This window comes from Struthio camelus, chromosome 2, assembly GCF_040807025.1.
Source record: "Struthio camelus isolate bStrCam1 chromosome 2, bStrCam1.hap1, whole genome shotgun sequence".
Classification (NCBI taxonomy): domain Eukaryota; kingdom Metazoa; phylum Chordata; class Aves; order Struthioniformes; family Struthionidae; genus Struthio; species Struthio camelus.
In genome coordinates, this window is record NC_090943.1 from 131,757,474 (window position 1) to 131,771,795 (window position 14,322).

General features: G+C 39.1%; 1 protein-coding gene across 2 annotated transcripts in view; it reads right to left on the minus strand.

The window, feature by feature from the left end:
• PREX2 (phosphatidylinositol-3,4,5-trisphosphate dependent Rac exchange factor 2) overlaps positions 1–14,322 on the minus strand; it is a 187,571-nt gene that overhangs the window by 12,752 nt on the left and 160,497 nt on the right. For both annotated transcript variants that reach the window (XM_068932558.1, XM_068932559.1), the window contains one exon: positions 466–568. In XM_068932558.1, the coding sequence (XP_068788659.1) occupies positions 466–568 (103 nt within the window). The remainder of the gene's footprint in view (positions 1–465; positions 569–14,322) is intronic.

The window sequence follows — 14,322 nt, forward strand, 5'->3', positions numbered from 1 at the left end:
CCTCTACTTCCCCTTCATTCAGTACATGAGTCACTTTTTATTAACCGTAATTAATAATCCTAGTAAGTTATTTTTATGGCTAATTATTAGTAAGCTAAAGCTGCTCTTACTCAACAGAGTACTCTTCTGATGTACTGCAACCACGAAGAATATACCACAGCAGCTACATAAAAATCATTAGGTAAAATCATAACCCTGCAAAAGTTAGGATCCATTTACACATACACAGAAAGCAAGCATCTAGTAAAAAATAGCCGATTCCACTATTAAAAAAAAGAAAGAGAGAAAAAGAAAACCTTTCAGCCAATGCTAACTCCCCCTCACCACCCAACTAAGAAAACTCTCACACCAGCATTACACAAAATTAAGATGGGGATTCCAAAATATTTGGGCAAGTCATTCTTGTTTGATGAGATCAATTCTCGTTAGGAAACAGCAACATCCTTCCCCTAAAGAGCATCTTACCTGTTTGCGCATGACATCTGTAGCTTGCATGATATAGCGAGGAGGTAGCCCATGGCTCCGAGCCAGAATGATCGCTTGCTCCAGGGTAACGCTCAGAGTGCAGCTGCAATGGAAAACTGAGCTCAGGCATCTGCTAGCAATGGTTTCTTAAAATGAATGCTAAACACTAAAAACACCTTTAGACAAATTTTCTTTTTAAAAAAGTTACAAATAAAAAAAAATCACATAGTGAACCTGCCCTTCCTCCCTCCCCCCAAATCATGCAGGTATTAGCCCAGACACTGAATGCAGAAACGTCACTTAAAGGGAAAGCAAAGTAAATGTGCAACAGTAATACTGAAATAGAATTGGGAGGCAAGTAATACCACTAATCTAGGCATGCAAACTGTCAGTCAAGAAGTACGGTACATTTTCAGAGATGAACAAGAGCAAACAGAGACTAGTTTATAACTTCTACAAACAGTTATTAACATACTTGTCCCCAGTTATGTTTATGAAATGCTTTGACGTTAACCTGTATAACTCCACTGTTCTTTTTTTGACACAACTTGGAAGACTAGGTCTTCAATCTAAACTGGTAACTGAAAGGAGACATGTTCCAGAGGCTTCATCGAAATTTTAAATTCCTTGTTACAGTGTTGTCAAACTTTAGAAAATAAATTTTGTCATTATTGCAGGCTACCTAGAAAATATTCCTAAAAAACACTGAAGGATACCGTGCAGTATCATAATTTAAAATGAGCACTTGCTTATCAACTCAGACCAGCAGTCACAAAGGGGAAAAACTAGAATAAATGGGGAACTGAGACAAGGGAACAAGGGAACACCTTACTGGGAGCATAGGACATCTGTAATCTTTAGCTCCTGCTTAACGTTCATTTCAATAGATTTACACTACCTGGTATTTTTCTGGTCAAAGGCTCACGACAATGACAAAACAATCCCCCAACAACAATCCATGACAAGCGGAGACCTTTTATTACCTTATTGAGCAAGATCCCTCATTTATTATTTATTTTTTATGTAGCCACACAGTTGATAGGGCTGATTCTCTGCGCCTTGTTACTGTTAATCTCATTTTTGCTTTTCTACATCGGACTATACTGAGTGGGTCATCTTTAGTCACACAGCACAGCTCAGTGATGTAGCTCTTCCTTTAATTTCCTTTAAATAGCTAGTTGTGCTGGAAACTACCACCATTCTTTTCCCATTCCCGTCACTTGCATGATACCCAAGATATCTATTGCTATGTCAATAGCAATAGATTTGCACACAGGAGTTACTTGACTGCCAGCTGCTTCCTGAAGTCAGAAAACTGTAATTCTCATCACCAACCTTTTTATGGCATAGCAAATTCTTGATATCTTAAAAAAGCAATAAATATAAAAATAACTATAAAAGAACTGCTGGAAGAACAAAAGAGGAAAACTGAGTAATTACTGGCAGTCTGTTTTTCCCCCAACCATATATCACTAGGTAGAGCACTGTACTGCAATGTGAGAAATCTTTCACTCCAGATAGAAAACCAATGCTCTGACTTTTTTGGTGATAGAGATTTCATGACAATTTTCTTTTTATTGAAGTGTCAATGTGTAACAATGTAGTCCTGTAAGAGAGTATTGCTGTTCTCAATAACAGGCAGTAAGCTTTGCGCAGAATTTGCAAGGCCTCAGGACTGAGGTTTGTCAGGCTTGCTCTGTCTGCATTTTTCTTGACCTGCCTGCAGCTTTGTTTCACTTGGTTTGGCTGTGACAGATTTCTCTCATTGACCAGGTGTCTATGGCTAATTTGTTTTACTTTTGTTTATCTTTGTGTAGCACAACCCTAGTTTTAGGTAGACAGCAGCAACAAGCACTTATTCTATGTAGAATGGGATATTTCCCACTGCAGCACAATGACGTAGCGTAGAGAAGTACAGGCCTGGTGCAATAGCAGGGGCCTTGAGAAAGAGAGTTAGGTAGGACACAGAATAGAGGAGTACTGGCATGGGGTGGTGATAAGAGATGGGGCACAGGCTTGTCACTGGAGACCCCCATCGCTATAAACAACTCACGCATGGTCAGTTAAAGATATGCAGCTGGACAAAACTGGTTGTAGGAGTAACAAAGAGAACAAAGACGCAGTATCTAATATACATAAAAGGCACCAAATATAGTACATTCAGAAGTAACATGGAGCTGCTGACCAATAAAGAGGCAGCAAAAGTGTAAAAGCATGTTAGCAAACATAAAATGAGCCCAAGCGGATCCTAGAGTGAGGAAGAAGAAAGCACCAAGACAAAGATGAAGATAGTATTCCTCCTAGTGACAGACTCTAGACGGTGACAACTCGCTGTTAACACCTGTGCAACCAGAAAGAAACCCCGACATTAGGACGTAGAGGAGCAGTGGCAGAGTGAGCCTAAGAGATGGAAAAAGGGGTAGAAACTAAGTGTGGCTATAACAGTTTTTAGTGCATTATTATTCTTTCTTTTTCTAGAATAATTAGATCTAGACTAATATCAATTCTTGAATTGGACTGTTAAGATTTCCATTACACTAAAAAATTCTTGGCTTTAAATAAGGTGTGCTTCCTCTCTTCCCATAAACAAGACCATACATATAACAAATGTTGCTGCTGAATTACAACCAATTTTTTTTTTCAAACACAACACTAACTGTGGCTTACTTTGCAAGTGCAAAGAGTCACAACCTAAAAAGAGGAATATTTTATAATTGTATAAATCCCTTTCCAGGTGGGTTCTGAACAAGTTTCCTCTCACCCTGAGTTGCTAACGGAGGGAGACCCTGGCTTTGGTACCAGGATTCTGATCTCCTGCAGTGAACTTACATTGGCACGTACATGCAATGCAGTCCAAACAGAGAGGCACTGTCCCTTTCAAACAAGAAAATAAATAAATGGGACATTCCTTCAAAAAAAAAGTTTTCTCCTACTTTGCCTATCTTTTTTGGCTAAACACGCAAGAAAAACTGACCGTGGTACTACATCCTAAAGTAAAGGCTATAATGGCTTTGCTAGAGCAACTGGGGAAGTTCCAGAGCTGAAGATCCTGCCCTAGAACAACCCATCATCACACCAGACAATAAGGACTAGGGAAAGTCATTTTGGAAATGCCAACTGACTTCAGTTGTCATGGTGAGGACAAGAATGGATAGACGGTTTCTCATACAGTCAAGACCAAAGCCATAGAAGGCTTTACAGATAAAAGGTAACAAAACTGAGTAGAAACGGAGTCAGGTACTTTTAAAGAAGCACAACGTGTCTGAGGGCTGCTATCATCCAATAGGTGAATGGCTGTACTCTGCATCAGTAAGGTACTTGATGATTTTTCTGTTCACAGCTAGACAAAGTGCTGCAAGAATCAAATCTCTTCAACCAAAACATGAGGTGTATATCAAATGATCCCACCTCAGCGGAACTTGACAAAAGCTGCATATTTCAAGTTAAAATACTAAAATTAAGACACATGGTTGAAACAGACTTTTATGTCACCTTTTTGCAAAATACTGACCAAAGGATTCTGTATAGCTTATATTATAAATACCGAACAGACAATATGTTTCAATCAGACACTCATCTTGCTGAGCAGAAGATCTGTAGGAGGAAAAATGTGTCTGCACTTCACTTTTTTTCTTACTGAAAAAAACTTGGCATGTTTAAATACCTCTAAGCAAATTTATGGACTGTAAAAAGTTTCACAATAATAAGTGTAGAAGACATTGAATTCAAACTGTATCTTTATTAATGGCCTATTGTTAAAAATATATAAGTTAAGTGATCTTTCTTGGCAATTAAATCAGTTTTATTCCCCAGTTTCTTGTATATACTGACCTCAGAGTTAACTTGGAACGAAAGTCTATTGATCTTTTGTGTTATATGCTTGATTAAAGTGGACAATAGTTAAATATTAGACTAGAACTTCTAAACACTGTGTTGTTATCTTGTCTTTGAAAGATGAAGTATTGCAGAAATAAAAAAGTATGTGCTCATAACATTTATCAGCACCAAAATCTAAACATCTAACCTTGAAGAAGAGACTGCAAAGGAAGCTTTGTTCCATTCACAACTGGAAAAAACAAAAGTATCCGAGATGTAATTTGACAAATGTAATATAAGCCAGACAAAAAGGGTAAAAACTCTCCCTGCAGACATGATGGAAGTTACTGGGCTCAAAGTCCAGCTTTCAACCAGTTACTGAAACAACTTGCTCATAAATCCTGTCTTCGTGGAACTTAGAAGAATGAAAGAACAGAAAGAACAGAAAAAACATTCTGCATAGTGAATCCAATCCAAATGAACAAAAGAACCTCCTTACTGAAAGTCAGGTTGAACAAATTTGATGCAAACAATAATCTGGTCATTGGAAAAGACTGCAGAACTGCTCCCTATCGAAAAAATTGATAATACGGCTGGTTATCCTGGACATTATGAGCCATCTACTTTTTGACAGTACAAACCATGATTCAGAAATAAGGTGGCTAAGTTAAAGGCATAACCAAAGTGGGAAAAACAGCAACAAAGTAAAATAGCATAATGAAGATTACTTTAACGGGCTTTTACAGAGATAGGCCACAACTAGAGTACAAACCTGAAACATGCAAACAAACTCAAACTGAAGAGCTGACTCAAGGCAAAAAAAAGACCAAAAAATAACGCTAAGGGTTATATTCTTGACACATCCAAGGGAATTAGTAGAGAAGATACTCAAGATGATGCCGATGATGTTAACTATTACAACACCTCTTTAAATGCAAGGTCATTTATATTCAAGGTTAAGTCCCAGTACTGTTAGTTAGATACATCCACTGTTACATTTAAAAACTTTCTTTTTTGTTGAAGTATCTTAAAAATGTTAAAATAGGATCATTGACATAATTGCTTTTAAATACAATATTTCATTAGAGATACAATTTAATACTGCTAGCTCCTGCATTTCCCTTGAGGCATGTAAAAGGTCTGATGAACAGCAGCCCTAAAAACAGAATTAGAATAGAAATGATTGTCTATAGCTTTTGCCACATAATTCTGAAATAAGGTTACTACTTTCTAAATGCAATAAACAACACTGAAATGGCTTCACTTTTGTTGAATACCTAGTCAGTGAGAAGGCCTTCATCCATAAAACTGATCATACAAACTTTCTATGGTGCTATGCTGAACTGACCCACTGATAAGCCTGTATTTCATGCTGGTGCTTTCTTCAAGCTTTTTAAATGTAGTTCTTGAATTACTACACATTCTTTATCACATATCAAACTGCCCTGGAAACCAGCTTTAAAAGGAACAATCCCGCACACGAAAAAAATCAGAGGATAACATGGAAAAGTCATAACTGGAAGTACCTCAGTAGCAGGGCTGCCAAACACAGAGATTAACCAAAAGCAAATTTAAATCAAGACAACTTCTAGAATTTTATGAAAAAATACCAAAGCAGGGAATTCCTCATATGAGGACTCTATCCTGCTGGTCTGGGCAAAGTTTAATACCAAGGACTGACAGCAAGTACATGCAAGATGCAATAATTGACCCCCTCCCCCTTTTTGAAAGCTAAGCAAATGCTGGCAAAGGTTACAAAGCAATCTGGAAGTGGTTCGGACCACTGAAAATACCTGGTAATTTGGATACAATCAGCCCAGACAAACCAAACAAGGAAAATATTAGGGGAAAAAAACTCCTTGAAATGATCTCATATAATATTCCCTCATGGTAAGCAAAAGTCCTAAATCCATATATCGCGCACTAGAGGCAAATCAAAATCTGTTTTCACTCCTTCTCATTTCCTCCCACCCCTTCTTTTATGTCAGAAAAACAAAAGACTCAAATTCATCATCTGAGAATTTACACCAGTTAGAAACACAAATTCTTTGCCTTGACAGATTACAACAGCAAACAGCACAGACATTTGGCTTTCCAACAACAACTGGGCTGAGAATTCCTCCTTCTCTCCATTTGGTTTCCAAGAAACAGAAGGGGCCGCAGCTGCTCCCAGCCCCTGTCTACTGTACTCTGTCTCCCACCAGTCATGTCAGTATCCATGTGAAGATTAGATACAAACTTTCAAGTATCTTCTGGATCAGACCATCCTGAAGAAAAGACGTTGAACTGTATTTTCTAACCGCAAGCAGTCTCCAGGTGCAGAATTCATTTGTTTTTGGCTGGATGTGATTTTTACTAAAGGGCAGCAAATCTACTGGATTGACATACACATACACTGAGAAATACAGTCAACTCAGTTATAAAAGAGGAAAACAGATTGAAATTTGCTGAGAAATGGATTATTTCATGACAGCTTATTTAATGTCATTTGTCACCTGAGAGGAAAAATCATTCGAGTTCATACACAGTGCCTGCTGAGCTGCCACTCAGTGAGCTGTACATCTATGTTAACAGAGCTACAAGAATCTAATTCATTAAATTCATTCCCAGGTATTCTAGCCATCCTACATCCAAAGATGCATCAAAACATTTCTCAGAAAAATACTCGGAATAGAAAAGATGAGGTGAAACAAATTGGTTTAGTAGTTACCACACCAGTTATTGCCGTTAGAAATGTTGAAATGAACTGTGTTCTGGTTGCGGGAACAGAGAAAATTTTGAAAAGGATGCACATTTGCTTAATCTAATTAAAATCTAAAGCTTCCGCTCAACATGTAATTTAGTGTCATTATTATTCTTTTAAATCATTTTCTTTCCATACATCATAAGCTAAACATACCTCTATTGGACCACTTTTTAAACCACTGACACTTCAGTATTCACTTGTTCCTGCTACCATTTAAATTAATGCTTATGGAGCAGCTATTCTTATATCAGCATATGCAGCACAAAGGTACATGACTCTAAGATTTTTTTTTAGGTAATTCTTTATAATTATTAAAAATGGCTAGGTAATACACACCAATTCTGAAGAGTAACCTGAAGAACAAAATAGGCCATGACAGACCTAAAAAGGATGGAAAATACTCTTCGGGACTAAAAGTAATAAGCATAAAAAGTGCAGACTGGCCTAACCAAAGGCTGCTTGCCACAATTCCTAAGCTGTTCCCATTGTGAGAATATGGCTCCATGCAAATAAAATTGAAATTTGCATTCATGGAGCTAAAAAGCACATTTTCTTAGAACATAATCATACCCTTCATCTTCTATGCCCATATGCTGAAACTTTACTGAACAGAATCTTTATTTTTCTCACAGGAAGGAGGAATTTAGGTCAGCCAGTAGATATTATGGATGAATAGCACAAAGTTCTTTACAATTACTTAGAGTACTGTAATTTTCCATTTACAGTTACAGTACAATTGTGCTGGAGTTCAAGATTTATGCTCAGTCCCTTTATGAACCTTGTAATCAAGCTGAGATGTTTCCAGTGTGGAAAATTACTACCTGAAAAACAACCTTGGATTTGAACAGATCCATCAAAGTTTAGTCCATAACTTCACAGAATCACAGAGAGGCCGAGGTTGGAAGGGACCTCTCATCTAGTCCCACCCCCCTGATCAAGCAGGGTCCTCTAGAGCACATTGCACAGGATTGCATCCAGGCGGGTTTTGAATATCTCCAGGGAAGGAGACTCCACAACCTCTCTGGGCAACCTGTGCCAGTGCTCTGTCACCCTCACAGTCAAGAAGCTTCTCCTCAGGTTCAGACGGAACTTCCTGTGCTTCAGTTTGTGCCCACTGCCTCTGGTCCTGTTGCTGGGCACCACGGACAAGAGTCTGGCCCCATCCTCTTGACACCCTCCCTTCACATACTTGGTCACATTGATCAGACCCCTTCTCAGTCTTCTCTTCTCCAGACTGAACAGGCCCAGCTCCCTCAGCCTTTCCTCACAGGACAGATGCTCCAGTCCCCTCATCATCTTCGTAGCCCTCCGCTGCACTCTCTCCAGGAGTGCCATGTCTCTCTTGTACTGGGGAGCCCAGAACTGGACACAGTACTCCAGGCGAGGCCTCATCAGGGCTGAGGAGAGGGGCAGGATCACCTCCCTCCACCTGCTGGCAACACTCTGCCTAATGCACCCCAGGACACCGCTGGCCTTCCAGGCCACAAGGGCACATTGCTGGCTCTTGGTCAACTTGGTGTCCACCAGCACTCCCAGGTCCTTCTCTGCAGAGCTGCTTTCCAGCAGGTCAACCCCCAGCCTGTACTGCTGCATGAGGTTGTTCCTCCCCAGGTGCAGGACCCTGCCCTTGCCTTTGTTGAACTTCAGGAGGTTCCTCTCCACCCAGCTCTCCAGCCTGTCCACGTCCCTCTGAATGCAGCACAGCCTTCTGGTGTGTCAGCCACTCCCCCCCAGTTTAGTATCATCAGCAGACTTGCTGAGGGTGCACTCTGTCCCTTCCTCCAGGTCATTGATGAATACTTTGAACAAGAGTGGACCCAGGACTGACCCCTGGGGGACACCACTACCTACAGGCCTCCAACTAGACTCTGTGCCACTGGCCACAACCCTCTGGGCTCTGCCATCCAGCCAGTTCTTAATCCACCTCACCGTCCACTCATCTAACCCACACCTCCTGAGCTTGCCTAGGAGGCTGTGATGGGAGACAGTGTCCAAAGCCTTGCTGAAGTCCAGGCAGACTACATCCACTGCTCTGCCCAGCACAGCCTCATTTACTCAGCCAGTCATCCCATCATAGAAGGCTGTCAGGTCAGTTAAGCATGATTTCCCTTTCCCGTGATGACTACTCCTTGATCACCTTCAGTTTTTCAGTTATTTTGCCAATACATAGCAAGCCATTATTCTGCACACAAAATACATTTTATTCCATTATGATGGTTCTGTAATCATAAACAATGCTTCAAAAAGTGGCTATCTATGGAAAATATTACTAAACCACAGAGGCATGAATAGCTCAAGGCTAAGAAAACCTCTACCTCTCATCCATTAAATCACAGAATCACAGAATCACAGAATCGTTTAGGTTGGAAGGGACCTCTGGAGATCATCTAGTCCAACCTCCCTGCTCAAGCAGGGTCACCTAGAGCATATTGCCCAGGATCACATCCAGACGGGTTTTGAATATCTCCAGCGAAGGAGACTCCACCACCTCTCTGGGCAACCTGTTCCAATGCTCTGTCACCCTCACAGTGAAGAAGTTTTTTCTCAGGTTCAGATGGAACTTCCTGTGGTTCAGTTTCTGCCCATTGCCTCTTGTCCTGTTGCTGGGCACCACGGAGAAGAGGCTGGCCTCATCCTCTCGACACTCCCCCTTCAGATACTTGTACACGTTGATGAGATCCCCATGTTATGTTACCCTGCACACGGTTCGTTCATGACAGGCACCACTGTGATTACGGAGTTGTGTAAACCACAGACCAAATATATCCCAACCCCCTTCCTACACATATATTTTTGTTGAGCATACACCTACCATTGCGTCACAGAACAATGAAAATTGATTCTACCAGGTATTCTCAAACATAAGCTACCAATTTGCGGAAGAAATTGGCAGTGACTTATCAGGCTAGAAAATCAGTCTTGGAAGATAAGTATAGACAGCTATATTTCAGACTTAAATTTGGTTGATGTCTTCTTTCTTAGCTTGGAAGCTACCTCAGGTCTATTAAATTCAACATTAGTCATTTCTAATCCTGAGGAATGAAACATGCAGAAAGCAATGCTGATTTTTTTCTCTATTTAATTGGAAGGTTATCATCAGCCCATCTAAATTATTTCCAGAAATAAAATATGTGACTGTTCTGCCTTTCTTGAGACAGAGAGCTTTTTGAAGAATAATTTAAAAAATGACTGCTTTTGACCATAAATCATCTGTCAGTTTTAAAAAAAATTGCACAGAACATCTTTTCAGAAACGTTCTTCCTGTAAGAACTTGACACCTTTAATTTGCTGGAAAAGTTGCAAGGAGCATTTATAATATTAAGTATTCGTTCTTTGATGAAAGAACAACATTTCCACAAGACTCAAAGTATACCATACCTTTTGTTTGCTCATTCTTATTCATACTTGTAAACACAAACAACAATATCTTACATCAAATGAAAACTCAACTTTGACCATTATCTCTTGTTCTGTACAGAATATCTTGCACATGAAAAGGTTCTATTCAATGTCCCATGCAAGCAGGCAAGCAAACCTATCTGCTGGAAAACTGCAGTTTATTTCACAAGATTTCGTATTCAATTAACTCTCTTGCACCTCAGAATTTAAAGAAAAATTGGATTTTTTTTGAATTTTAGATTGTTTGAGAAGGGTTTTTTTTAATACTCTAGAATTTTCTGTAAGGAAGAGTCAGATTCTCTGAAAGACCTAGACTGCAGATAAGACAATATTGCAGGAGTTGAAGAGTGAGAGGATGTCTCTACACCACAAGGTGATCAAGCTGTGCATCACACCTACCACTAAATGTCTACACTGGTCGATAATTTTAAAGGGGGCCAAGTAGAAAAAACAGCACCTTGAAATCCCTATTAGTAATAAGTTAGGCCCATTTGACCTGAATTAGTGCATTTTAAGTACTTCTCTGCATTTTTAGATTTCATTCTAAACAAAACAATATCTCAAAATTTAAAACGTGTAAGAGATCTCAACGATTATAAGCTTTCATATGCATGCTAGAGATGAACAAAACAAAAATGCACCAGGCTGCTTATGAAAGGAAAACCTAAATCAAAATCAAACTATCATCACTATAGAGGCAACCTATCTGTGGTACGTGTGTTGTTTATATTGTCTTAAGAAGAAAAATCCTCACATATTTAGCAATTATATGACTGTTTTCAAATAGTAACCTACACAGAATGAAATAATCTACTATCTCATATTATGTTATGAAAATTGAAGGGTTTTTTATGCCTCAGCAGGTGAGGCATCATGATAATACACTAACTGGAGACATGTAACAAAACTTAATTTTTTTTTTTTGAAAAAAAGAATGGAATCTTGACTAAATAGGATGGTAGCAGAACCAAAAGCAACAGTTAGATCAGAAGGCCAGAGAGGATCAAGAATTAATCCTTCAGCACATGCTGACCTGTAAGTAGTCCCATTGATCCCACAAAGCCTAAATACTGACTATCCAGCAGGAGTCACAGTTGCAAAACCTCAGGTATATTTTCCTGTGGCAGTTTCACTGAGCTCAAAACTAAATTTCTACAGAAAAATTTCTAAAATAATCAAAAAGAAGAGTTCTTATGATAGAATGTCCAAAATATAAGGCCGTCGTAGTTCCTGTTTTTCATAAATACCTTGTTTAATTTGAGTCACATAAAGGGAGCTGGCCATGAGTGACAGCTTATAGCATTACCCTGCATTGCCATTTGGAAGATGGCAACAGGTTTAATCGGATTTCAGAGCTGTGCCAGCTGCAGGAGACAGCATAATCAACCCTTCGCAAAATCTGCCTCATCATTCAGCTGCGTGTCTGCTAGCCAGAACCCCACTGCTGGAAGGATGGTAACAGTAAGGAGAGACTTCCAGGAGGGGAAATTAAAATTCAGAAAAGAAAATAAGACGGTGATTTTTCCGGGGTTCATCAAGATTATAAAGGACCTCTCTTTTCTCAGTCCTCCAGGAAATGCAAAATTTTAAATAAACTTGGGATTTGTTTTATTTGGATGCTTTAAATGATTCCTTTGAGCCTGTAAGGCTTATGGTCCCTGAATAGACTTCTGCAGCTGCTGCACCTAATTTCATTTTGGCATGGAAAGAGGCTAAGGCCTGTCTGTGCAATGCAGTCTCTCTCTTCTCTCTCAAGCAGGAGCTAGCATCATGATTCAATAAAACTTAAAAGTGCCTTTCATCACTTAGATTTGTACAGACTGATTACACCTTCAAATAGAATAAAATTAGGCAAGGAAACAGGCAGCAGAAAAAAGAGTATTGTTTATAGGTGACAGCTGATTGGCAGGTAGAAATATATTTATGGATGACAAAAAAGGCAACATAGAAATGCAGACTATTGATTTCAGACTAATTTTGAGTTCTATTCCTGATGTTGATCAACAAGGCATGTTCACTTATGATAATCTAAGGGGAGTTTGTAGTATTCACGTGTCACTTAGGATTCTGAAGGTTAAAGGAACTTATTTTTCTCCATGCTTGTTCTTCTGGTGATTCAAATATATTTGAAAAGAACTGCTGTCTGAAATAGATATAGGATATCAGGCTGTAATGCAAATTGGTAAACATATTGTCCTCGTAAAAATCAAAGCAAAATAATCATGAGCAGCTCAAAATCCACAGCATTATCATGGATATAGGGATGAAAATATGAACCCTGTCAAGCTGTTTTAGCCTAGTGCAGCGTAAAAAGCAATTTAATATGGATCACAGAGAAGTCAGAAATCAAAACATTGCTGATCCTGAGATCAGCAACCACTGTCAAAGCACACAAAGCTGCCGTTTTATAATTCTCTGCCTCTTCTGCATAGGGATTGCCACCCAGAATCTCCCTCCCGAGCTATCTGGGATTTGTTTCCAGTTAGAAAGAGAGGAAGGGTGGCAGAAACTCCCATTCTCAATCCATGATACCCAAGCTGGGAAAAACACAAAAAGGGCTGCACATTTTGTTCAGTGACAGATAGTTAAGTTAATCAAGTGAGGGAAGGTTTCGAGGAAGGTTCCGAGTTAATACACTTTAAACAAAATAAAATATATATATTTAAATTCTGACAGATTAATGGTTTGCTCAGTTCCCACTCCCTAAGAACAAAAGAAAGATACCGACCAGCAAAGTACCCTGAACTCTTCCAGACTCTCAGAAATTCTCTTCCATTAGAGATCAATTGTAGAAATCAGGCTAAAATTAGTTAGAGTTAAAGCATTTACAAACCTTGCTCTAAGTCCATTATTTTTAATTTTCAAGCTGGTAAGAAGACTCATAAATGAAGAATATACTTTCAAAATTAACCTGTAAGCACAATTTACATCTCTTTCCCTCATCTGCTTTTCTGGTAGCACCAGGAGAGAATAAAAGCTTTCAACTCATTCAGTTTCCATAGCCTATTGTTAAAAACAGGCAGTCGTGAGTCCTTGGTCTGGGTCTGCAAAACCTGGATTTCTACAACTGATCTCAGTCAAGTACTTGATAGCTCTAGGAGCACTGAGTTTCTAAGAACACAGACGGCAGAGAAAATGCATTGGTGAATAGGTCCAGAGCTAAATATCCACTCTGATTGCAAATCAGTAGCTTGAACTCTGAGGAACTAACTTATCAACTTTAAGACTATTCTTCTGCATGATGCTCTGCTCTGATTAAATAATAGTCTGTCAGACAAGCGGAAGAATTAGGCCTGTAGTATTGCAGGCAACAGGGAAAATAATTTTTGTCTACAGCACTTTTTCCACAGCTAGCATCTTCCTCTCCCTTCCTTCTTTTTTCCATCTTACTCATAGGATTTCATGATGCTGCAAGATAGCTTCTCACTATGGAGTACCAAGGGGAACAGGTTCACAAAAACCACAGCAGAATTTAGTCTAGGAATTTAATCAGTAACAAAATCTGCCCAGTGAGCCTACTATTTGGAGACACAATAAGCTTTCTATCTCAGTGAAGGCAATTTCAGAATGCCGAAAAGCAGAGCCTATTTAGTACTGGAGTGTAGAGACGTGGCCTGGAGAGGCCAGAAGGAGAAAATAACACGTGAATTGAGATTATATGACATAGAAGTCCAAGAAAAGACTTCTTCATCCATCAAGTTTGTACATACTACAGTAACTTCAGGGAACTGTTTGCCGTTTCCTGAAAAGAATAAAAAAAAAAAATTCTCCAACTTTCATCACTTCAAATAATAGCACAAGAATCCCTGTCGACCTCTAAATACAGTGAGTTTTTTTTCTTAACTTTCAGAAATTCAAGGTAAAAACTCCTTGGATACATATAAAATTTCATTTAA